This window comes from Pagrus major, chromosome 20 (genome assembly GCF_040436345.1).
Source record: "Pagrus major chromosome 20, Pma_NU_1.0".
NCBI classification, from domain to species: Eukaryota; Metazoa; Chordata; class Actinopteri; order Spariformes; family Sparidae; genus Pagrus; species Pagrus major.
Genome location: NC_133234.1, coordinates 14612375 through 14638149, shown reverse-complemented (window position 1 = coordinate 14638149; position 25775 = coordinate 14612375). Strand labels below are relative to the sequence as shown.

Genomic DNA, 25775 nt, shown 5'->3' with positions numbered 1-25775 from the left:
CAAAAACTGTGATTTCGTGAGGTGACAAGGTTGGACAAAATGACTAAATTAAACATGTAAAAGGTAAACAACCCTGGAATTATTGAAAGGATGCTATACTTTTGTATTTTAAGCCATTTAAAAAAAATAAGCCTACTTCTTCCCTGTTTTCTATTATAGAGCATTTCATCTGAATTCATTACAGTTGAATCTTGGTTTATACTTTGTGTATTTCTTTTATTTAGTACATTATGTATTTATTTTGTTTCCTTTAATGTAAAGTTCGTATTTTTTGTTTTGATCTGCACATTTTGTTTTTGTCTTTTGTGAGAATTTATCATCATTGTGCAAATAAACAAACACAACTTTTACACTTGACATAGGTTATCCGTGTGGATGGAAACGAGCACTACAGGAAGACCCTCATCACCTCCACTGGTAAACCAGAGGGAGTAGGAGAGCCTATTGGAATTGCCCTCGATCCAGCCAGAGGGTAAAACATCAGTTCACTGACAAATGAAAGCTATGGAGTACTTACTTAAATTCAGAGGCATGGTTTAAATGTTAGTAAATGAGATGACGAGGACAAAGTGGTCTAATTGTTTGAAAGACCACCAAGAAGATTTATTTCTCCAACAGCAACATGTCCATCTCAATCATGTTTCATGTGATTTAAATAACCCAAAACTATAAACAGTTGTCTGTAACACAGTCAGACATTTGTGCCTGCATCTTAGCATTTTTGTACAGTAGGTGAAACTCTCTCTAGTTATACTCTAAATGAGAACTTTTGATACATACATCATGATGACTGACTCATTTTTGACTAACTCGCTTTAATTATTTCTCATATTTACACTTTCCCTTCACAGGAGATTGTTTTGGACGGACAAGGGCTCAGATAGTGGAGTTCCTCCAAAGGTTGGCAGCGCTCACATGGACGGAGGAAACGTCACCAACCTCTACACAGGGAATCTGGTTAACATAGGATTCATCGCCGCTGACATCTCAACCCAGAAACTGTACTGGGGTGTGGCGGGCTCAGGAGTGGTGCGCACATATAGACTTAAAGATTTAATGTTATTCTCTTAATACTTGACAGCTTTTCCACAATTTCCATACTTGTCTTTTCTTACTTTAAGTAACTTCCTCCTCTTTGCACTCCTTCCTTTTTTGCTCAGATCGAGTGTGGCACCATGGATGGAGTAACCCGGGTGACAGTGGTGAGTGGCCTGTCCCATCCCTGGGGGCTGGCGATTCACGAAGACCACCTCTACTACACCGACCTGGACTTTGAGGTCATTGAGAGGGTGGACAAGGATTCTGGTGCCAACATGGTGGTGATGAGGAGCGGCATGTCTGGCCTCCATGCCATCAAAGTACATGCCAGAGACAGTACGTGGGCTCACTGTGTTTTTAATTTTATCCAGAGGTGTCTGTCCTTGAGCTTTTTTTGGTATTTTCATCTAGACTGTTATGCAATTATTGCCAGTGAGTGAGTGAGTAGGAGTTTAGTGTCCTCCTCAAGGACAGCACACAGCAGAATCGAGCACCACTCATTTTTCATCTTCTTTGTGTTAATACAGCCTTTTACTGACACAGTTCTCACAGCTCTTTAGTTTAAGCAAAATAAGTAAATTATCTAAAAAAAATTTGATGACAATTTTAATCAATTATATGAGAAAACAAGTTGGTAAGGTAGCGATAAATAGTGGAATTAATATATTTTGAATGCTGAAGTCATATTTTTTGTGCAGCATGCATTTTCATGTTAAACAGTCAAATAAATAATAAATGCTCAGATGCTAATAGTGATATAAACTTTAAATATATATAGATAAACACAAAAATCACAGTTTAACACTCAGTGTGTGCCCTGAGGCATCTCACAATCAAAGCAAAACTAGTTGTTCATTCTTAAACAACCACCTTCCAATGTAAACTGACTCAGGCAGAAATGTTCATGTACTGGGTAAAGTTATAAAGTTTTATTCACATTACATTTTCTCGAGTTAACTGTCTTCCTTCCTCACACTCCAACTCTCTCTGTGTAGTTAAAGTGACATGCAACCAAATGAAACACAGCGATACCTTAATTAAAATTAAGTATTTCTCTGTGTTTGATTGTTGGAAAAGTTTGGGATAATGTAAGTACAATAATTAATTAATTTTTAATTTAATCGAGAAATATGACAATTGTTACATTTTTAAAAAATATTTTAAAAAGGTGGGTTTTTGAAAGTGATTTGAAAAGGGCAACCCATTGGAGGTAAGATGTCAACCATTAACCACAGCGTCTTTGATGAATATCTCTTTCCTTCCCACCCTGTCATGTCTCCACTATTGCTACCTAATTAAGGTGGACAATCCCCCCAAAAGGACGTTATTTATTGAAAAAAGGTACAAACTTGCTGCTCTGAGCCCTGTAGGCTAGTCAATCCAAAGTCGAGGAGCCCTGACAGCAAAGATTGTGACAGTTTTATATTTGAGTCTAGATCTTTGAGTTATGTTCAACTCCACCACTTTTTTTTCTCTCTCCACCTCAGACTCAGCAGGGACCAGCAACGCCTGCAGCTCCAACAATGGGGGCTGCCCCCACCTCTGCCTGCCCAAGCCAAACAATGAGAAGGCCTGTGCCTGCACCACAGGCTTTTACCTATCTCACGATGGCGCCAGCTGTGAACAGTATGACTCTTTCGCTGTTATCTCCACCTCCAAGTATATCCGTGGCTTCCACATAAACAGCTCCGACCACTCTGAGGCTATGGTGCCTGTCGGTGGACGTAGGTTGACTTAATATTTTTCTGCATTATGTTCAACCCTGTTCTGTCTCTTGTCTATAATACCAAATTATCAGTTTATACAAGTAGCATGTTTTGTCTTTTGCAGCTACCTACTCCGTTAAGACCAAGGTGGACCTCCATTTTGAGTCTGGCTTTGTATACTTCGCTGACAACAGCACCTCCACCACATACAGGGGCATCTTCAGGACGAAAACAGATGGAGGGTTTTACAGCAGTGTCATCACCTCAGGCATTGGAAGAGGAGGCATCCACGGCCTCGCTATAGACTGGATTGCGGGTATGAAGCCACTCAACCATCCCTTTATTTATCCATTATCTTTACAGGAAGGCTTTAGGAGCAAAGATATGAACTAGTACTTGCTTAATAAATGTTCATTCACTGGAGTTTATTTGTCTCATGTAGAACTAAACCCTGTGTTACCCTGTCAAGCTTTATAACTGTCTCTCTCTCATCTGTTAGGTAACTTATACTTCACAAATGTCTTTGAGAGCCAGACCTACCTGGAGGTCCTTGCCATGAACACCACCTTCCGAATGATTCTCCTCAAGTCCACCCACGACCAGCCCCGTGACCTTGCTGTCAGCCCCAAGCTTCGCTACCTCTTCTGGACTGATTATGGCCAAACACCCAAGATTGAGCGGGCCCTGCTGGATGGCACCAACCGCACTGTGCTGGCATCAGAAAGCCTAGTGTCACCACGTGGCCTTATCATTGATTACACCAACGATTTCCTCTACTGGACAGACGATGCTCTCGATATGATCTCCCGAATGGCCGCAGACGGAACACAGAGAGAGATTATCCGGTATGGGAGCCGGTATCCATCGCCAACAGGACTGGCTATATTTGGAAACAACATGCTGTGGGTGGATAAAAAGCTTGGGAAGCTCTTCCAGGCCAGCAAGGACCCTGCCAATTCAACCCAGCCAGAGGTGAGTGTTAAATCTGCTGGATTGAACACACATTAAAAAATTAATAAAAACACAGTCCAAAATCCAAAAATATAGTGTTTACAATTATATAATTATACTCCCTCACATTTGAGAACATGAAACAAACATGTTGGGTAGTTTTGCTTAAAAAAAGGTATTTGATCATTACAATATTGCTAATTAATTTCCGTTGCTCAACTAATCGATTAATTATTTCTGCTCTGATCTCCCCCATCTAATCTGACCTAATATAATGGCTCATTTCGAAATAGCTTTACAGACCAGTCAGAGAGAAATCTTTCTTTGGCCTGGACAAAGAGGAAAAGAAAACAGAAAATCTAGATATTGTGTATATAAAAACATTGGAAATACTTCTGAGAGTTATAAAGATGATAAAGGTTTTAAAGATGAACAGAAGAAAATTATCATTTCAGAGGGTTGTCTGTCTTTGAAACACGCAAAGTGAGAACCGATGTAAAATACAGCTTTGGGAGTCAAACTATGGAATGGACCTGTGTAGCTCTCTGTTGAGTTTCAAAAAAGCCTTAGAATGTAGAAGAATTAAGGATTACAGTTTAAAGTAAAATTTATTTTTTTCTGTCTTTGGTACTGCTGATGTTCTGGGTTATTTTATGGAAGTTATAGGATAGGCAAAAATAAACCTTGGGCTTCAGCCTATTCATTTTTCGGTTATTGACTGTGAGCAATTTGTGTGAAATGATACTTGTTTCTTAAAATGTATATACCTGAAACAATTTTTTTTTTTTTTAATTCAACAAAATATTCATTCATTCAATACATTTTAGCAGCTGCGATAGCAGTTGGTTGGTTGATTAGTTACAAACAACAAAACTATTTTTTGTCTTCTATTTTTTGGTACCAGGTAATTCGAGACAATCTTGATCAGCCAATGGACGTTGTCGTCTTTGACGTTCATGTCCAGCCTACGGCTGCCCACCAGGTGAACTTCAACCCATGTTATGAAAATAACGGACGATGCCAGCAGCTCTGCTTCGCCATACCAGACCAGGAAAAACCTAAGTGTGGTTGTGCACATGGGTCACTCCTTAGTAATGGAGTCACATGTGGTTACGGTCTAGATGAGTTTCTAATATTCACCACAGACTACACACTGAATAGCTTGAGGTTAGACCCTGCAGATCACAGCGCCCCCTATCCAACAGTGACCTTGGGCTACTCCGTAATGGGTTTGGATTATGACTTTAAGGACAAGCGAATTTTCTTCACCCAGTCTGCTGGGTATGGTCGGAGCAGAATTGGATCCATCATCACGTCATCCGCTACCAGCCCTCCTGTCTTTATAGCTACAGGTGAGCATTAATTGTTACCGTGTTACCTTTTTAAATATATTTTTCTTTCTAACCTTCCTCTCTCACTGTTTTCCATTTTCTTACTTCCTTCATGACCCTATTGTTGTTTTTTCTCTCTTTATTCAATATCCTCTCCTCTCTGTTAAACTGTTCAGATTTAGATGACCCAGAAGGATTGGCATATGACTGGGTCCACAAGCGTCTCTACTTCACTGACTACTATCGCCAGAATGTGCAGTCCATTGGGGTGGATGGGATGAACCGCTCAATTATCGCCCATGGAAACCGTCCAAGAGCCATCATTGTTGACCCCTGCTATGGGTAAAGGCACTTACTTACCAAATATATAAATAGACGTGATGTACTGACTGTGGTGTGATCATCAAAGGATATCAATGAGCTCCTCTCCTCCCTTGTATTCTCCTCTCTGCCCAGTTACCTGTACTGGACTGACTGGGGCTATCCAGCTAAGATTGAGAGGACCACACTGGGTGGAAACTTCCGAACCGACATCATCAACAGCGGCCTTACAACACCCAATGGCCTGTCTCTGGATTATGAAGAAAGGATGCTTTACTGGGCTGATGCATCAACGTATGTTTTTTAATATATACTATATTGCAGCATACTGCTCACATTTTTTGACAACTCCTGTCCTCCCTTCCAGAGAAAGGATCGAGCGCTGCACTCTTAACGGTGAAAACCGACAAGTGATCCTCCAGGGGCTCCAGTACCCGTATGCCATGACTGTCTTCCAACAGGACATCTTCTGGAGCGACTGGACTGAGGGTGCTGTGTTTAGGGCTGGGAAGGATGATGGCTCTGGCCTCACAGTGATGGCTCAGGAAATGCAGTACCGTCCCAACGACATCCATGTTTATACCGGATCTAAGCAGGAGAGCTGCTCCAGCTCCTGTCAGCAGTTCAACGGAGGCTGCAGTCACATCTGTGTTTCTGGTAAGAGCTGTCTCTTCCTCGAGGGTGCTACCAAGCAAGGCATTGAATCCCCTAATACTCCACTGAAGTTATGCAGCTAACATCAGAAAAAGAAAGTTATTATATCAGTAACCTTGCTTCAAAAAATCTAAAATGGTGAATGCAACTTTCTGTGAACAGATTGCCTAGTTATCAGCTGTCGAAGGGAATGACTCATCATTTTTGTTGCCTGAAGTTGTGTCTGTGGCCTCTTCACTGAATAACTCTAAAATCTTACATAAAAACCTCTTGATACTTTAACAAAGATAGATACAATAAGTATCAATGTTTTGTTTCAAGTTAGGTTAAAGTTAAAACTTTCTCATTAAGAAAATAAAGTTCTGAACATCCTAGAGGACACAAAGAGACACACAGTACTACTATTTAAAAAGGTTATCTCTTGTGTTCCCTTCAGTTCCTCTCCATCCTTAAATTCCCTCACCTCCCATAATCTCCCCTGCAGGTCCATCAGGTCCAGAGTGCCAGTGTCCTCATGAGGGGAAGTGGTACCTGGCCAACAACGGCAAGGACTGCATCAAAGACACAGGAAAACGCTGTCAGTCAGGGCAGTTCACTTGCCTCAACGGTAATTGCATCTCTTCGCATTGGAAGTGTGACGGCGTAAACGACTGCCAGGATAACACGGATGAGCTGGAGAGAGTGTGTGGTGAGAGATGACGTTTAATCTGACTTTAAACCAAATAAGCAAGGAGATTTAAAAATCAAGGGGTGAGAACCAGTGAGTGACATGTGACCAAAGAGCCAAAACAAAAAAACATCATATTTTGTCCTGACTTTGTTTTTTAATTTTGGCTCACTTTCACCTCTCTGGTTCTCACCCCTTGACAATGTACATAAACACTTTTTTTTCAGCATTTTAACCCTGAAATTTGCCTCCTGAAGCAGGTATTAAAAAGGCCACACAATGCCAACGTGGGAAAGTGGGACACATTTTTTTTAACAGCTTTTAATGTTTCAATTCTCTCTGTAGTTTGTATTATTGATCACATTTTAGTGTCCATTTGTTAAACTGTGGGTTTCAGCTCTTTTAGTTGCTCTTCAAAACACAAAATAAGCAGAAAACCTAAAACATAAATATCATGGCATAAAAGTAAATCAGCACTCTGTTATTCCTCCTCCGTAGCCTTCCACACCTGCTCATCCATTGACTTCACCTGTGACAATGGGCGCTGTGTGCGGCTCTCGTATGTGTGTGACTACACAAATGACTGTGGTGACAACAGCGACGAGCGGGGGTGCCCCTTCAACACGTGTAATCCTGCCACTGAGTTCACCTGCGCCAGCGGGCGCTGCATCAGTGCAGACTTCGTCTGTAATGGCATCAATGACTGTAAAGACAGCGCCTCTGACGAAATCAACTGCCGTGAGTGATGATTAAGGGATTGATTCATTAACTGAACTGCTCTTCATCAGTTAGTAATTTATGTTCCCTTGAGCAAAGCATTACTCAGGTGCCAGTTGAGAAAAAAATCACAGTTGTTATATCCACCTTCCTGAATAAGAGACGTGTCCAATCTCTGTGTGTTTCTCATCTTTTGGTTGATGTTTTGATCTTCCTCTTCAGCTGACAGGACGTGTCCTGACGGCCGGATCAAGTGTGACCACACCAACATCTGCATCTTCCCTGAAAGCCTGTGTGATGGCTACAACAACTGTGGAGACAACAGCGATGAGAATCCTCTCTTCTGCGGTAAGCTGAACACTCAGTATCTGTCCTGCTGCTGAGTGAGAGAGTGTAAGAAAGAGAGAGAAAGAGAGACATGCTGGTAAGTTTGCGTTTTACCTGCTGAGTAGATTCAGTATAACTCTACATGGATATATGTCTGTGCTGCTGTGCTACAGCGGGTCGTACATGCTCTCCGGACCAGTTCCTTTGCGATGAGGGGAAGTGTATCTCTACCTCTTGGGTGTGTGACTCTGTCAATGACTGCCGTGATGGGACAGATGAACCTCCTACCTGTGGTGAGTCCTCTGCATTTACATTTGACCGTTTGGCTTTTTAGACAGATGCAACTTATATTCAATACATTCAGTATCTTTATATCTTGGCATGACTCTGATAGAAGACTTTTGACTTTGTAGTTACATTACTATCCATTATTTTATATTTCTAGTATTATTTTTACTTGTTTTGTGAGTCAAGCCACAATTTATGTTTTTAAATTTTTGCTTGTACCTCACAGCCTTAATTGTGCAAAACGTCTATCATTAATTCTGCTTTTTTACTGATCCTGACATCGTCCAATAATTATGGTGATCGTATCCACTGGTTTAAATCCAGCAATTAATTTGTCTGAATAGATGACACATTCATGACAAGGATAGTAATCAATGACCTGTAAATAATACAGTGAATCAGTGATCTCCATGTGCTGAATGTATTTGCCTATCTTATTAGAGTAGGTTTTGTAATGTGTTATTTTTTTGTTCCCGTGCAGAGGATCATATCAGAACCTGCAGTTCAGGCCAGTTCACATGTACAAATGGAAACTGCATTCCCGGGTCACTGGTCTGTGATGGCAACAATGACTGTTGGGACAGTAGTGATGAGGCTGTTGAACTGCAGTGTGGTGAGATACAATGTTTATTTCTTACCCTGTGTGAGTGTAATACTCTAGATCTATTTAGTTTATTTGTTTTGTTAGAGGTTAGAATATATTTGAGCTTTTTTCTCTGCTCCATCCCATGTCTCATCTGAAATTTGCCTCTTTTATTATGTGCACTCTCAGAATCTTTACAGCTAAATGTGTGATCTTACAAACATATAGATATATTTTATACCCTATTCTTCTCATCCTTTCTGTCTCCTGTAGGCCAACGTACCTGCAGTTCCAGCCAGTTCACCTGCCCGACCTGGCACCCCGGTCACCCGCGCTGTATACCATTAAATTTTGTATGTGATGGGGACAAAGACTGTGCCAACGCAGCTGACGAGCTCCAGAACTGCCCCAACCGCACCTGCCATATGGACGAGTTTGCCTGTTCCAACGGGCTCTGCATCCTCTTTCCCTACCAGTAAGTAGGAAGTGTGTGCGAGTGAATAAAGCAGAGGTTTGTTTACAAGTCCAGAAAATAATTTTCTCATCACTGAATAGAGTCTGATAAATTACTCCTCCTCCCCAGGTGTGACCGTGTGAACGACTGCGGGGATGGCAGTGATGAGTTGGGCTGTACTTATGACACGTGCAGCAGCAAGCAGTTCACCTGTGGTAACGGAGCCTGCATCTCTTCCTCCTCCACCTGCGACGGCATGAGCGACTGCCTGGATGGTTCAGATGAGGCAGACAGCTTGTGCATCAAGCCCCAGCCCACCTGTTCTCCTCAGCATTACATGTGCAAGTCAGGCGAGTGTATTGACATCGGTAAGGTGTGCAACGGGCAGAAGGACTGCCAGGATGAAAGCGACGAAAAAGGCTGCGGTGAGAGAAATATGAAATTGTGTGACAATATTGATATGAACTAATGTGAGTTTCTCTCTCACGTATTCATGAACAATCGCACCACAGTTTTATTGTTTTATTTCAGTGGAGACTAACAAAAGATTTTCTTTCCAAATAGTAAACATTTTGAAAGACTATTCACTATCCTTAAATCAATGTCAAGTTTGGGACATTTTCTAAATCAAACTGTTAACTCTGATGTTTTAAAAAATAGGCATATTTCTCATGTAAAACTGGTGCTTTTGCTTGCAAGTGTTATACATGAATATATGAATGTATTCATTTGGCTATCAACTAATGATTATTATCATACTATCTACTTGTTTTTATATATAATATTCTAGATTAAGGATAATTAATGAACATTACATTTTTGATTAGCTAAAATAGAAATTGTTTACAAACGTCTTTACACTTTCTGTTTTGTTTTATCAGTTCAAAAGCCAAAAATATTGACTGAAATTATAGTTATCATTATCATTATCATTTTATTAATTAAACAGTGACAACATCTTTTTCAAAAAAAGCAATAAATGTTTAATTTTGAGAAGTCGAGGCCAGTATTTAGCATTTCTGTTTGGTGAATAACAAAACGATTTATTCAGGGGTCAGGGCTTCAGGGCTGCAACTAACGATTATCATTACTGAATAATCTGCTAATTATTTTCATGATTAATTCATTAATTCATTTTTTTAGTCTGTAAGTGTAAAAAAAATTGGAAATTGCTCATCACAATTCCCCAGAGACCAAAGTGCCGTCTTCATTTGTCCAGCTAACAGTCCAAAACCCAAAGCCTTTTCCTTAACTCCCATAAATTAGAAAGACAAGCAACAAATCTTTACATTTAATCAGCTGTAACTGGCAAATGTTTGACATTTAATGTCAAATGTCAATTATCAAAATTAAGCAACTCATTTCCTTTCGATTAACTTATCCTTGCAGCTCTGATGAAGTCATCTGTTCATTAAGTATATCAGTTCATCCTAATCTTTGAGAATCTTTTCCACTAAATCACACTGAGATCTCTGAACTCATACATCTGTTTCACCTTGTTTTTCTGTCTCTGTCCTCTTACTTTGTTCTCGTTAGGAATCAACGAGTGCAACAACCCATCAATCCACATGTGTGCCCAGATCTGCACCGACACCCTCACCGGGTACTACTGCTCCTGCAGCCCCGGCTACCAACTCATGCCAGATGGCAAAGCCTGCGAGGACATTAACGAGTGTGTGAGCACGCCCGCTGTTTGCAGCCAGATCTGCGAGAACGCCGTTGGCTCATACTACTGCAAATGTGCCCCAGGGTACATCCGTGAAGCGGACGGACGCACCTGTCGTCAGAACAGTGGCATTGACCCGTACGTGTTGTACAGTAATCGCTACTACATCCGCAAAGTGAGCACTGATGGCTCACAGCTGAGTATAGTCCTGCAAGGGCTGTCCAATGTGGTGGCATTAGATTTTGACGATGCTGAGAAGCGACTTTACTGGCTGGATACAGGGACATTGAAGATTGAGAGGATGCGTCTTGATGGGACTGACAGGGAGACACTGGCGGATGATGATCTTTTGGGAGCTGAAGGCCTGGCAGTGGACTGGGTGGGCAGGTGTGTTAAGAAATTCATTACTAAAGCTTCTTTGTATTTAGTAAATAAATCATTATTCATTCAACAATAAGCTGTCCAATTCAAACTGATATCTAATTACTTGTAAATGCTGTTGTCTGGCTGACCAAAACATGGCTACAGGGATGTCGGTAAAACTTTTCTGTGTCTGCTGTAGGAAGCTGTACTGGTCCGACTCTTATTACGGCTCACTTCACGTGATGGAGCTGGATGGGCGTTATCAGAAGAAGCTGCTGACAGGAAAGTTCACAGATGGGAATGCCACCTATATCATCAGCCGACCTCGTGCTGTGGTTGTTAACCCTAAATATGGGTACTGATGCTCACACCTACACACACACACACACACACACACACACACAGAAGCCTTTGATCTGTGGCTGACATCAAAACCAGATGTTTACTGTTGCAGTTAATATCCTTAAAACGAGTTTAAAGGTCATTCCCAACTTGTAAAATACTGACGCCCTGGGATTGTAGGTCGGGTCGGCTGCTACCCCAAAGTATCAGTATTTGAAATGTACTCTTTTACAAACTGGACTTTTTGATGTTGCTGCAATGTAAACACCTAAAAATAGTTGTTTACATAGGCTAATAGTGGTTAGGCACATGAATATAAAAAGGCCATAAAATGTGAAATGATATTATCTTTTTGCTGCTTGTTGAAATTTAAATTTCTTTGGTAAATCCTCTATCATTGACTGAATCCTCTGCTTGCATTGTTCCATCCTTCCTGTTTTCTTTCGTCCTGTCTTTTTTCCCCCAGATGGCTATACTGGACGGACTGGGCTGACACACCGTATATCGGCAGAGCTGGCATGGACGGCACCAATGTCAGTGCCATTATCACTACCAAGCTGGAGTGGCCCAATGCTCTGACCATAGACTACACCACCAACAAGATCTTCTTTGCTGATTCCCACCTTAACTTTCTGGAGTGAGTTATGATATTAAGTCTGCTTCAACAATAATAGTACCAGTAAATAGTCTGTATTAACTCTCTGTTGTATCAACCTTCAGCTTTGCAGACATGGACGGCAAGAACCGACACCGGGCCATCGCTGGCACACTTCCCCATGTCTTTGCAGTTTCCCTGTTTGAGGACTGGGTTTACTGGACCGACTGGAACACACACGCAGTGGAGAAGGCCCACAAGTACACAGGCGAAGAGCGCACACTCATGGGCAACAACACACATCGGCCCTCTGACATTCACGTCTACCACCCCTACAGACAGCCTCGCAGTACGTACATTTTAACTGTAGATGCTTATTGTCTCAATGGACTGCAGCCCAAAATTGACCACTTAATCTTAATCAATTCATTTCCCAGGTGTGAACCCCTGCTCCTCCCACCACCTGACCTGCAGCCACTTGTGTCTGATTAGCCCCGGTGGGCAGGAAGCTTTCTGCGAGTGTCCGGATCACTTCATCGGCCTCGCTGTGGGCTTCAAGATCCAGTGTGTTGCCGACTGCTCCAGCACTCAGTTCCGCTGTGGGGACAATGAGAAGTTAGTCAGATATTCAATCACTTGTGTTCCCATTCTCATCAGGTTTTACTTTTCTGTTACAGTTAACACTATCCAAGTCTTTGACAAATAATGAAAACTAATGGGATTATTTCCAGAGCCTTAGATATTGGGAAGGTGTCCATTAAAGCCTATGAATGTATTGAAAAACTGTAAAGTAAAACAATAATCATGCATGCATAGATTTACAATTTCAGAAAAAAAAACTAAATGTCCGATATTTCATAAATAGGCTATGCAGATTTTCTGTTGCTGTTTATTACAGATTTTTGCGACAATTAAGACTAAAGAAAGACAATTTCGAATTTTCTGATGGTTTTCAGTGATTAGATTTATATTAGAATTAATTGCAAACAACACAAGACTTTGCAAACTTTGAATATATTTAACAAGGCCAGCAGTCATCCAAAATGACTAAAGAGAATAATGACTGAATTTATTTATTCTATCACTGATAATTGATTAATACTACTACAATTTTTACTGGTTTTCTGTTTTGTAATAAAGCTGTAGTGAGACAGGCTGTGAATGTTGTAAGGTATGGTAAGGTGTTTAGCTGTGTTAAGTTATAAATAGTTTTACTGCATTTTTTACAGATACAATTTCTTCTATATGCTTTGTGAAAATAATCACGGACACTAGGTGATATGTTTTTGGTTTATTGATAACATTCTGATATGTTTATAAAAATACTATAGAATAGAATGACAAATTCCCGTATTTCCATTGTTTTCCCTGGTGTTTCCACAGTCCACCAATCTTTATCAAGACAGAGGCAGGCATCAAAAGAAAAAAAAACATCAACAAAATAACAATAAAAAAGGTTTAGGAATCAAATATAATTAAAAAATAATAATCTTACAGATTAATTTTATATTTATATTCTCCAAGATAACCTATTTGTGCTTTCTCTTGTCTTCAGGTGTGTTCCCATATGGTGGAAGTGTGACGGCCAGTCAGATTGCGGCGATGGCTCGGATGAACCTGAGACTTGCCCTCCCCGTGTTTGCCCCACTGGCCAGTTCCAGTGTCAGGATGGAAACTGCACTTACCCTGGCTTAATCTGCGACACTCGCCCCGACTGCCCTGACAGTTCAGACGAGGATGCAGCTCTCTGCAGTATGATGATTAACACAGTTACTGTATTTAACTGCGACAGCGTAGATAATCAGACAGGGAGAAATTAAAGTTGTTCCACACTTGAAACTTAAATTGAAACTTAAGATGTTATTATTTTAGGTCTGGTTTACATTTTGCTGAAGAATACTATATTTACTAGTAAAAAGTCAGGCCTCAGGAGAAGCCCTCATGCTTTAGATTTAGTTCAGACAGATGGTTCATTTTTCAAACATTAGTCAAGCTGCTCTCTGTCCCCGTAGGTGACCACCGATGCGAGGATAACCAGTTCCAGTGTAAAAACAAGAAGTGCATCCCTGTGTCCTATCTCTGCGATGGATTTAATGACTGTTTAGATGGCAGCGACGAGGCCCAAGAGACTTGTTCCCAGTTGACCTGCCCACCGGGACAGTTCACATGTAACAACGGGCGCTGTTTGCCAATGAGCTATGTGTGTGATGCCCAGGATGACTGTGGGGATTCATCTGATGAGCCATATGAAACCTGCAGTAAGTCGGACATCAAAGTCAGGAGGAAAACAAGAAAATTACACAAGACACTACTTAAAGTGATGATCTAATCCACATTGGTTGACACCCCTGGTTTCCCTTACATTTGTGTCTGCAAGAAGCAAGCAGACAAAAGTAAATGCTGTAATTGATGATAGCAGAGCTGACGATTTAATCAGGCATAGATGTTTTTCAGTGTCAGAATGTATAATCAGTTCAGACTCCATGTCCCAAAAGAGATCTGAGAGAATTAATGATGTTTTATTGGTTTATTTTTTTTGCTCTTTATCTTTTCCCCTCTCATCCTCTGCCTTTTGCTCTTATTGATCATTTCCTTTGCTCCGTGTCATTTCTGTCTCATGTCTCTCTTTCCCTGTCCAGTGGGTCCGGACTACAAGTGTGACGAAACCGAGTTCTCCTGCAAGACAAACTACCGCTGTATCCCTCAGTGGGCCCGCTGTGACGGCACCAATGACTGCCTCGACAACAGCGACGAACAAGGCTGTGGTCAGTGCTTGAGTGTCAGCAGATGCGATGTTATGTGAATGCATCGCTGTAATAAAGACTGCACCTGTTGGGAAAAATCGGGCCAAGGACTTAATTTGGCAATAATTTCTTGAGGATGTACAGAGGTTTCTACTTGCATAATACAGCCTTACCATTTACACAGATATTATTTCAATAGTCATGAGAGATTTGAGTCAACATCTGGTTGTAGCCCAGACCAAAACAAGTTCAAATAGGAGTATGATGGAGACTGGAATAAAATGTAGGTGATGTTACAGTGTGAGGGAAAGCAGGAGACATATGTTTGTAGTTGGAAATCACCTCTTTGATCTATCATTGAGATGTTAATCTTGTTTGCCACTTTGCACAATGAACAGCAAGTCGTATGTATCTGAGAGTACCCGCCGTTTAAACATGGAGTCACTGATCTTTCTCGTTTCTTTCTCATCTGTCTATTTCTGACTTTGTCTTCCAACAGAGGACGTGACCTGTGATCCCCTGGGAGATTTCCGATGTGACAACCACCGCTGTGTTCCCATCCGCTGGCAGTGTGATGGCACCAACGATTGTGGTGACGGCTCAGATGAGAGGGACTGCCGTGAGTGTCCTACACAATATCTTTTAGCTCAAACCATCCACAGACTAGCAAGAGTCTTGTGTCCACCAGGGTTACAATATATTTGCTTTTTTTCAGTTTAGCCCTTAATCCTGTGTTATGATTTAGCCTGGGATTTGCTGAAATCATTTACTGATATTATATTCCTTAATGCTGATTAAGCCATGCTGTTTTACTCACACAAAAATCAAATACTGTAGATTTAAATCACCTTAAAAACTGCCTTTATGCATAGTTTAAGCCTGTATAGTTTGTGCTTCAACAGTAAGACCTCATTCTGATTTCCTATTGAAGATATGTGTGTGTCTGTCTCTCTGTTGTCCTGACCTTGGTCTATAGAGCCGAGGCCTTGTTCTGAAAGTGAGTATAGATGTGACGGCGGACTGTGCATCCCTGGAACCTGGGTGTGCGACCATAAGAACGACTGCGGGGACAACTCAGACGAGCGGGACTGTGGTGAGCAGGCGCTACACACAAACTCACCTCCTTGAAATATTCTGTCATAAAACAGCACAAACACACATGTTCCCATCCTGGCCCTCTTCCAGAGCTGCTGACGTGTCGTCCAGGTTATTTCCAATGTGACTCGGGTCACTGTATCCCCGAGGTTCTGGAGTGTGATGGCCGGGCTGATTGTCAGGACCTGTCAGATGAGACCAGCTGTCGTAAGTAAACCACATGAAAACTAATGGCAACCTGCCTGGACCCTTCAGCGTTTTAGTGCACTTAGGTTGTTTTCTTCTCCTGGTATGTGTTTGAGGTATTTCCATGTCCTTAGTCTTAAATTGTTCAAGCGCATAGTATTAAAAAGTTTGAAAATGTCTAAAATACACTGTATACTACACTATTTTCCCCTCCCCGACAGCCACTCGTTACCCAGGAGGCCGTTGGTGCCCTCAGGATGAGTTCCAGTGTGCGAACCGTCTGTGTGTCAGCCAGAGCTGGGTGTGCGATGGCATCGACGACTGTGGGGACCGTTCCGACGAACAGCTCAGTTTGTGCTGTGAGAAACATTTTGTTTGCTGATGTTTGTTTGTTTTTAAAAGCAACGTCCTGTGAAAAGTATTCTGCCTGTGTTCAACATAATCATTCATTCCTTAAAGCAAAGGGATAATTCTAACCCTGATCCTAACTAATGAACATCTATGGACTGACACGATGTTTGTAGAGAGAAGACGGTATATATATTAGCTGTGTGTTTGTGATCATTCACGCTTGTAGAAGATGGTTTAAACATTATTTGTGTTTGACCAGTGAACGTCACCTGTGAGAGCCCTGGACGCTTCCGCTGTAAGAATGGCTACTGTATCTACAGCGGCCTGCTGTGCAACCAGAAGGACGACTGTGGAGACAGCAGTGACGAGGAGGAGGAACTCTGTATGACTCATGCACCTACACCACAATCTATGTAGTGCATCAGGGCTATTTTGAATGGAAACATTTCTCCTTACCCTTTGTTTATACTTATACTATTTTAATACTATACTAGGATTTGCAAGTACACATGTGATACATGCAAGTTCTGAATGACAGATCAGAATCAACTTTGTTGGCCAAGTATATTGACACATACAAGGAATTTGACTGATTTTTCATTAGAGCTGCAACCATTAGTTGATTAATCAATTTATTTGTTAAGCCTATTAACTGTTTTGATAATTGATTAATCGTTTCAGTCATTTTTCAAGCAAAAATGTAAAAAAAAAAAAAAAAATGGCTGGTTCCAGCTTCTGAAATGTGAGGCGTTGCTGCTTTTATTCGACATTTGTGATAGTAAATGAAGAGTATTTGGGTTTTGGACTGTTGGTTGTACAAAAGAAGCTATTTGAAGATGTCACTTTGGGCTCTGGGAAATTGTGATGATTATTTTTCACAATTTTTTGATATTTTATAGACTAAACGATTGATTGGGAAAATAATTTAAAGTCGATTAATCGATGATAAAAAAAGTTTGTTAGTTGCAGCTCCTAGTTCCCATTAGCATTCAATAAACCTGACAGTGAAGGGGACAAATGCAGAAATACTAACATACAGCTAAATTAATTATCAAAAGCTAACACTGCAACACAATTATGAGATGTCTGAGCAAGTGATAGAGGTATAAACACACAGAAAAAAGCAGAAATGCAAATATGTATAGGTATACAGGGATATAGATATTGTGTATAGATACATAAAAAAAAAATATTTTCAATTTTTTTTTTAAATGTTATTTTCCCCCTTCTTTTTTAAACACAGCAAGAGTCAGATTTCTATTATGTTCAGGTTTAGTAAATGCACCACTAATCATCAGTTTCTGGGACTGCTAAGGATTAATCTGAACAACACTAATGCTTCCTGAACCTTGCTCTGTAAGGCCACTGAAACTGGAAATCCCAAAACGACATCAGTGTGTCAGGACACAGGACGCAAAGCCTGAAACATACAAGGGATAAGGAAATAGTGTGTTTTATGGAATTGTTACACAATCAGCTTAAACATTAATCAGAGCAAATTATTTTGAGAGGAGATTAAATAGTTGGTGGACATTGGCTAGCTCATCTAAATCCATTTGTTGTCAGGGAGGAGACAAACAAGGGACGCTGTGGAGAAGCCTTCAATTGAATAAGTGATTTAATCACTGTAGTATGTTGTCATGTTCGAGTGTGCATGCCTACATTTCAGTACTTGACTGTGTGGGATGCTTGCAGGTTTTTTTAATCTACAAGTGTAGGCAGTCCGCTCATTTCCGCACATTTTTTTTTTCTTCTTCTTTTTTGGTATTTAGACAGTTGGTAAGTGAAGTGCGACACTGTAGAGAAAGCTCTTCAATCTTAGACAAGTGGAGGTGGACATGTTTCCACAGATGGGTTTTATACCCACTCAACCTTCCCTGCGCACTCGCGTTGATGACTCACTCTTGACTGTGTCCTTCTCAGGCCGCGAGCCTACGCTGCCCCCCTGTACACTGGAGGAGTTTAAATGCACCAACGGACATTGTGTGGCTCTGCCGTACGTGTGTGACCACAATGACAACTGTGGGGACCTCACGGACGAATTAGGCTGCAGTGAGTAGCACGACAAAAGATTCACTCTCTGTCAACATTTTCTTTGAATGTCGGTTTAAAGTATGTTAGTAAATGTTGCGCAGGAAGAAAAAAAACGCTTCAAATCCTGCATCTTTCAGTTTTTAAGCTTTCGAGATTTAAAGCAACAACATGTAACATCATACATTCAGTATTGAAAAACGTAATCATATGTACATTATGTTTATTGATAAAAGCAGATAAGATGTATAATAACGAGAAAAAGACCACATATGTATGACATAAGTGTTACATAATTACCATAATGTGAACGTATGGTATGTACTGAAGCACATTGCAGTCTCCAGATAAAAAGAAATTGGAGACGTTTTGCTCATTATAATAGCTTTCATAACGTGAAATTATGACTAATCCATCCATTCATGCATTTTCCACCACTCATCCAGGCCGGGTCGCGACCCTATCATGACATAGTGTCTCATAATTATGAGGAAAAATCTTATTAAAACAAATTATGAGGGATCTCGTCATTATGACTTATGGATCTCACAATTAGGAGTTAGCAGCCTTTCAATAATTAGAAAACCTTCTCTCAAAAGGAAATTATCTGAACAAAAAAGATTGCATTCAGAGATAATTTTCTCATAATGATGATGGATGGATAGAGATGTCATAATTATGGAATCTTTTTCTCTTTTCTCTAACCTGGCAGCTCTCTCTTCTCTGTGATAACACATAATTTCAGAGCAGAGTCTAAGTTTGATTATGAGACAGAGAACCGCTCTGTCTGTGTCCAAAACACCACAGAAATATCCTGTTGGCTGAGCTTAAGATCAGAGATTTTGTGATTAAATACCTGGATTATGGTCAATAGTTGCATTGTTCTCCAGTTGTTAATAAAGCCAGCTCTTTTAACTCATGTCTCATAAATAACAGACAGAAATTGTTTGAAATGTATCAGAGAACGTGCTCTGTGTGTCTGGCTCCAGATTTCGGCAATGATCGCAACTGTGAGGAGAAGCTGTGCCAGCAAGAGTGCACCAACCTGAACGGCACCGGCTTCATCTGCTCCTGTAGGCCAGGATACATGGTGGACCGAGACAACACCTTCACCTGCGAGGGTACACACACATACTCCTCTGTTTATTGAACTCATACTCAAATTACTGCACTTTGATGGATATAAATTCCACTCATATAAAATATCATTCCAGGTAAAGCTCTGGTGAACAGAGAAAAACGTGAAAAAAAAACATACTCATAATCTCGTTTCGCTCTTCCAGACATCAACGAGTGCGATGTTTTCGGCACCTGTCCTCAGCTCTGTAAGAACACCAAGGGTGGCTACGACTGCGAGTGTGCCCCCGGCTACAGAAAAGTGGGTGACGGCAACATGTGCGAGGCTGAGGGTGAGAACAATCTTTTCGTGAGCCTACGTTTAGTCAAGAGCAACATACAAATAATTCCCTCAGTAAAACAATAGATCAAGTTGACTTGATGGCTTAGTAAAAGGAAAAAGAGGGTTCAGATACCACAACTACAATGCAGGCCTCATGTTTACGTAGCATTTTTAACGTCACAAAGTACTTATAATATGTGGCTTTTTAGGAAAATGCTTCAAAATACAGAATGTGTATTAAAAAAAAAAGAAAAATGAAGATGCAGGCCACCGTGGTCATCTTAGCAGTAGAGAAACCTGTTGTATTTCTAATGAGGTTATCAGTCGCTTTTATAAGAAAACAGTTAAAGTGTAATCGTCTGTGTCTCTCAGGAGCGGCTCCCCTGCTACTGCTACCGGAGAACATCCGTATCCGGAAGTTCAACCTGCAGACGGAGACCTTCCACGACTTCCTGGAAGAAGAGGAGCATATCATGGCTCTGGACTACGACTTCGACCACAACAACACCGGATTCAGTAGGTCACACTCAGACTAACACCAGATACTGTGAGAAGGTCAAACATGAGATCGGGACAAATCTTAAACCAGAGGAACTTGTTTGATGACGTCCTTGTGTTTTGTCAGGTATGGTGTACTTCACTGTAGCCAGTAAGGGCGCTGTACCAGGTTCCATTAAGAGAGCATACATACCTTCAGTGGATGATGGCAGTAACAACATCGCTGTTGCTGTCGACCTCGGTATCAGATACATCACCACACCAGACGGCATTGCTGTGGACTGGGTGGGAAGGTGTGTTTGAGCTGACATTCCTTAATGTACATGATTACATTCCCTCAGTACTCTGGTGCCCGGAACTGACCGACAAAGAGTTATTTTCAGGATTGTGAAAGAAAGTTTGCATGTGTTGTGATTCTTCTGCCTGTAGGAACCTTTACTGGGCAGACTCCAAGCTGAAGAGGTTAGAGGTGGCAATGTTGGACGGACGCTACAGGAAGCACTTGGTCAAGACTGAACTGGGCCACCCGTCAGCTGTGGCCGTCAACCCACGACTGGGGTGAGACACAGATGACAGATTATATGTACATTTTACTCCTGTTTTAATAAGTTGGAAATCATCTGTAGTAGTGTTTCCCTTGAACCATAGGACAGACATCTTTGTATTTTACAGCAGAAATGACAGACCCTCAATATACTATCCTGTTTTATTTAAACCTAAAGGGAAAACACCTTATCCCACATCTCAGAACTTTAAATCTCTGCTATGTTTCTGCAGGATGTTGTACTGGGCGGACCGTGGAGACGGCGCAGCCAAGATCGAGTGTTCTTGGCTGGATGGCCAGGAGAGGAAAGTCCTAGTGGGTGATGGCCTTGGTTGGCCCACTGGCCTGTCAATCGACTTTGCCAGTGGTGACAGAATCTACTGGTCTGACTCCAAGGAAAGCCACATCGAGTCTGTTCTGCCTTCAGGAGACGAGCGTAAAACTGCCGTCTACATAGGTAAGGTTTAAGAAGGAGAGTCATCATCCATCCACATTCCTTAAATCCAGTATCTATTTCCTTCAGCTACATTTGTCACACTTTGTTGCCCCTCCTCCAGATGTGAGAAACCCTTTCAGTGTGTCTGTGTTCGAGGACCACGTTTATTGGAGCACTCAGGAGAAAGGTGAGGTTTTCCGGCAGGACAAGTTCGGCCGTGGAGTCAAAACCAAGCTGCTGACTGTTGGACCGTGGCTGACCCAGGTCTCTGTGTACCAGCAGCAGAGATACAATTCCATTGACAGTAAGCTGCACACTCACCTACATATTCCCATTAACACATAATGTACTGCATTAACCACTTTATATAACAAGCATGTTTACAGTACACATACCACCGTAAAAGAATGATTTTTGCATTTTGGTTTGTCCCTGCAGGTTTTTTTATTTGCAGATGAATAATTGTCTCTTACAGCTATGTTATAGTTAAATGATGCACGGAAAGTATTGTGCTTTTTATGTGTCTGGGCTCAGCAGTAATCCACAAACTAGTGAAATGTAATTACAGAAAATCCAGGGAAACAGTCATTACAGTGATGGTAACATTGATGTAGAAGAGAGATTGCAAAGTCTTGCTTAAAGCTGTGATGTCAAACTAAAAAAAAAAAGTGAACACCAGTCTTTTCATAATAAAAAGAAAGTTTAAACTGACAACTTAAAAACCCTACAAACAGAAACATATGTAAGTCATTTACTCTTACTTGCTGAAATGAAAGAATCAATCACTTTTCCTTGTGTCTGCAGTGAAGAATCCGTGTAAGGGAACCTGCAGCCACCTGTGTTTGCTCCGACCAGGAGGTTACAGCTGCGCCTGCCCTGAGGGCACCAGCTTTGTCCCAGGCAGTCACACTGAATGTGATGCTGGTAAGAGAGCAACCTATTTATTTCCTCATGTGCTGTAAAAACACAGGAAATCATGTCATGAAGTTGCAGAAATGAATATATGACATATTGATGTCTACTAGAACATTTGCATGCTTTATGTCCAAAAAACACATTATTTTTTCATATAATATAATAATGGCAAAATGTAATAATATAATAAAATCAAAAAGACATGAAAATCTCAACTCTGTTATAAGTTGTTCTGTCATGGGGCAGTTAAATGTTATGATTGTTGTCCATATAACTTATTTCAGGGTTTGATCCACCGCCCACCATGCCTCCTCCATGTCAGTGTCAAAATGGAGGCACCTGCTACTTTGATGACAACCAGGCTCTCTGCATGTAAGGCATTTTTTTGTTAAGGAATGTTGAATCTGTGGCAGACTAATTAGTGATGCACAGACGAACGCATTACTGAGTTAAGAATTACTGTGAATGGGCTCTAATGTTTGTATTTTGTTTCACAGATGTCCTCCAGACTGGACGGGAGATAACTGCCAGATAAACAAGAACACCATTATTGCAACCTCAAGTAAATTAGATTTTTTTATAGCCAAAAATAAACAATTACAACATTCAAAGTCACTTTAACTGAGCAAACTTTATGTTATTATTAGTAAGCTGCCTTTCTCCCTCCGTCTGTGTCCCTCCATCACAGTTGGAATAGCGATCGGGGTGACAGTAGTGATTTTGGCTCTGCTGGCTGCGCTGGTCTGTGTTGCCAGGAAGAAGTCGAACCTGATGGAGACGCTACGGAACAACTTGCCCAGTATGCCCAGTATGCCATCCATGCCCTCGATGCCGTCCATGCCCAACCTGCCAAGCTTCAGGTAAGATATGTGATTATCCTAAATGAAATTTAAGCAAATTAAATTGTTTTACTTTAACAGAAGCAAGAATTGAATTATATGGTTTCAGTATAGAATATTAGACTCACTTACAGGCTTTCTATTTTATGGTCATTGTATGTTAGTATGTCATGTACAGCATCATGTTACAGCTGTGATGTGTGTGTTGATTCTCAGAAACGGTGCGTCTCCCAACGGGTCGAATACAGACGAGAGTGGAACAAGGATGAACGGTCAAGCGGTCAGTAGCAAACAAACATTCATTACTAGGATTTTAGTTTTTACTTTTTTTAACTATTTCTTTAATTTATTAAAGACAAAGAACAGTATTGGAATGTAAACATATTTTAGATGTAACAAAATATTGTTCCCGGAGCAGCAGCAATATTTTCACGAGCAAAGTCACATAATAATATTTTAGAAGTTGTTCCAATGTATCATATCAAACATCTAATAGACTGCCATCGACACACATTAACAAAGAACTACTATCATTATTTACTCGTTCTGTTTGCTTTTCTGATGTCAGGTTCCCTGTTTGTCAGTATCCATGGTGGACACGGAGGGAAATAATTTTGAGAACCCAGCATATGAAGCTGGAGAAAAACCTCTGAACACAAACACGATGGCAACAGCCACCTCTGCTCCTGTTGGAACAAACAAGGTCAATAAACATAAACTATTGATTCTGCACCTACCTCTTCCTCCTCAGTGGCTGCATTTATGTGGCATGCTACATGGTTAAAGACCTAGATTGAATGCCCAAACGGCCATATTGTAAAGAACATTCCCTACATATTTATGATCTAAATGGTATATTTCTTGTATCTGCTGGTTGGGTGCCTATAATTCCTTAATTTTGTACTGAGAAATATACAAACATAATGCACATACATGACCCAATGCAGCACAATACCTATATTTTGGTGTATTTTGATTAAGCTCAGTCTTTTGATGCTCTTTCTCCTTCCTCAGGAGTACATCGATAACCCTTTGTACTTGGATCAAGTTCAAGTTCAAGTTCCGGACAAGCCAAAAAGAAGTGCAAACACACCTGCTGCTGCCAACAAGGTTCATCGCCGGTTTAATGTCAAACCAAATGTTTTTCATACCTCATAACTCAAGTGTTGCTGACCGAACCTCTTCTTTTCACCTGTTTTCAAGGAGTCTTTTGAGAACCCAGCATACAGCTCAGACACAGAAGATGTTGACTTCAGTTCTGCCAAACCAGCTGCTTCCAGCACACAGGTATCCATGGAGACACACGTCAGAATGTTACACACTGTTTACAGCTCGATATCTGAAAGCGATGATTACATGCTCTGAATGTTTGAAGGTAAAGTCTGACATATGTATTGTGAGACAATAGTGGACTGTTACTTCAGAATAGAAGTGTAGAGTGTGGGGGTTTATTTGTGTGTGTGCTCAGTTATTGAAGCATCTTGTTTCTTCTTTTTCCAGCAGTTTGAGCCCATTGGAGGTGACAGTTTCGTGTCTTTCAAAAATCCCACATACCCGGTGAGTCCAGAATGATGATGAGCTCAGATTTAATGTGTCAGGGGAGCATTAAATGTCTTAAAAAACTGTACATCATTCAGGATTTAAAAGTACTTGCTAGATTTCATTTTGACATGCATCGCTGTAAAAGTTCTGCACATGATAGCCATGAAGTTTTTACATTTATGTCTATTTTATTTCAATTTGACAACTTTTTAGCTTCGGTCTTAGTGGTATTTAACAGCTTACTATTTTTGTAAATTATGTAACATAATTTCAGTCAGTCTCAGACACTGGTTTTATTTTGGGTTAAAATACTAAATATATGACATTTATGTATATCAGTGGTCATTGCAGTGGTTTCATTGCTTTGCCCAGCATAAAAAGGGAATTATTTATTTTCACTGTAACTCCATCCACAAGTAACACAATGACAGAATGTATGACTAGTTTGATCATTTGTTTCATACATTTTCTCTAATAAAACATCTAAAAGCAAAATTATTATCATATAAGGTACTCTTGGACAAAATCGTGGGGATCTGTGATCTTATTAGTCTCAGTTTAGGGCTCCCAAACGTATTAAAAACAAAACAAAAAACTTGAAACCACTGATGTATACGACATAAACAAGCTTTGAAAAGATATGTCATTGCATTTTTTAGTAATTGTTTTTCTTTCCACAGGATAACACATTTCCAGATTCTGAAATTTGATGTGACCTCTACATCAGAGATCAGACTGACTCAAATTCAGGACTGAAACTTTCAACATTCATTTTCATCGGAGGATGTAGCACTACTGAAGTATCAGAACAGAACAAATCAACTAAGTCAGTTTGTAAAGGAAATATATATTTTGTGCCACCTTCAATTTCAATGTAACTATTTGTGTACAAAAACTAATCAGATCTAATTAAATGTAACTAGTATGAGAATTATTCAATAATGAAACAAAGTGAAAATGAATCTGTTAGTGCTCTGTTTATGATAAGTTTGTTATATATTTTTATGTAAATTTTGATTGTAAGACAGTTAAAAATTAAAAATACTCCTGTCACCATTGTGTGTGAAGTGTAATGATTGGACTGAAAATTGTATGAAATGTGATAAGGTTTGAGATTAAGCCCCTGATAGTGAGTGTAATTATGATCTCTCTTGTACCTTTCTTTCTACAACACTGCACATATCACAGGAGG

General features: G+C 40.5%; 1 protein-coding gene across 1 annotated transcript in view; it reads left to right on the top strand.

Moving 5' to 3' along the window:
* The window catches only part of lrp2b (low density lipoprotein receptor-related protein 2b), a 44238-nt gene extending 18800 nt beyond the window's left edge, over positions 1 to 25438 (top strand). Inside the window, exons 34-81 of the mRNA XM_073489713.1 lie at positions 363 to 472; positions 852 to 1029; positions 1161 to 1374; positions 2526 to 2762; positions 2869 to 3060; positions 3244 to 3716; positions 4600 to 5047; positions 5203 to 5368; positions 5483 to 5641; positions 5715 to 6004; positions 6486 to 6689; positions 7167 to 7406; positions 7608 to 7733; positions 7886 to 8005; positions 8482 to 8613; positions 8857 to 9058; positions 9167 to 9462; positions 10574 to 11090; positions 11266 to 11421; positions 11875 to 12045; positions 12129 to 12352; positions 12441 to 12618; positions 13559 to 13755; positions 14016 to 14261; positions 14643 to 14768; positions 15247 to 15366; positions 15724 to 15840; positions 15933 to 16049; positions 16250 to 16387; positions 16639 to 16761; positions 18303 to 18431; positions 19400 to 19531; positions 19694 to 19819; positions 20182 to 20325; positions 20435 to 20600; positions 20737 to 20865; positions 21085 to 21308; positions 21409 to 21591; positions 22092 to 22211; positions 22487 to 22574; positions 22700 to 22764; positions 22891 to 23062; positions 23258 to 23321; positions 23610 to 23744; positions 24056 to 24151; positions 24245 to 24328; positions 24542 to 24598; positions 25264 to 25438. Coding sequence (XP_073345814.1) covers positions 363 to 472; positions 852 to 1029; positions 1161 to 1374; positions 2526 to 2762; positions 2869 to 3060; positions 3244 to 3716; positions 4600 to 5047; positions 5203 to 5368; positions 5483 to 5641; positions 5715 to 6004; positions 6486 to 6689; positions 7167 to 7406; positions 7608 to 7733; positions 7886 to 8005; positions 8482 to 8613; positions 8857 to 9058; positions 9167 to 9462; positions 10574 to 11090; positions 11266 to 11421; positions 11875 to 12045; positions 12129 to 12352; positions 12441 to 12618; positions 13559 to 13755; positions 14016 to 14261; positions 14643 to 14768; positions 15247 to 15366; positions 15724 to 15840; positions 15933 to 16049; positions 16250 to 16387; positions 16639 to 16761; positions 18303 to 18431; positions 19400 to 19531; positions 19694 to 19819; positions 20182 to 20325; positions 20435 to 20600; positions 20737 to 20865; positions 21085 to 21308; positions 21409 to 21591; positions 22092 to 22211; positions 22487 to 22574; positions 22700 to 22764; positions 22891 to 23062; positions 23258 to 23321; positions 23610 to 23744; positions 24056 to 24151; positions 24245 to 24328; positions 24542 to 24598; positions 25264 to 25293 — 8361 coding nt within the window. The 3' untranslated portion in view covers positions 25294 to 25438. The remainder of the gene's footprint in view (positions 1 to 362; positions 473 to 851; positions 1030 to 1160; positions 1375 to 2525; positions 2763 to 2868; positions 3061 to 3243; positions 3717 to 4599; positions 5048 to 5202; positions 5369 to 5482; positions 5642 to 5714; positions 6005 to 6485; positions 6690 to 7166; positions 7407 to 7607; positions 7734 to 7885; positions 8006 to 8481; positions 8614 to 8856; positions 9059 to 9166; positions 9463 to 10573; positions 11091 to 11265; positions 11422 to 11874; positions 12046 to 12128; positions 12353 to 12440; positions 12619 to 13558; positions 13756 to 14015; positions 14262 to 14642; positions 14769 to 15246; positions 15367 to 15723; positions 15841 to 15932; positions 16050 to 16249; positions 16388 to 16638; positions 16762 to 18302; positions 18432 to 19399; positions 19532 to 19693; positions 19820 to 20181; positions 20326 to 20434; positions 20601 to 20736; positions 20866 to 21084; positions 21309 to 21408; positions 21592 to 22091; positions 22212 to 22486; positions 22575 to 22699; positions 22765 to 22890; positions 23063 to 23257; positions 23322 to 23609; positions 23745 to 24055; positions 24152 to 24244; positions 24329 to 24541; positions 24599 to 25263) is intronic.
* Positions 25439 to 25775: the final 337 nt, after the last annotated feature.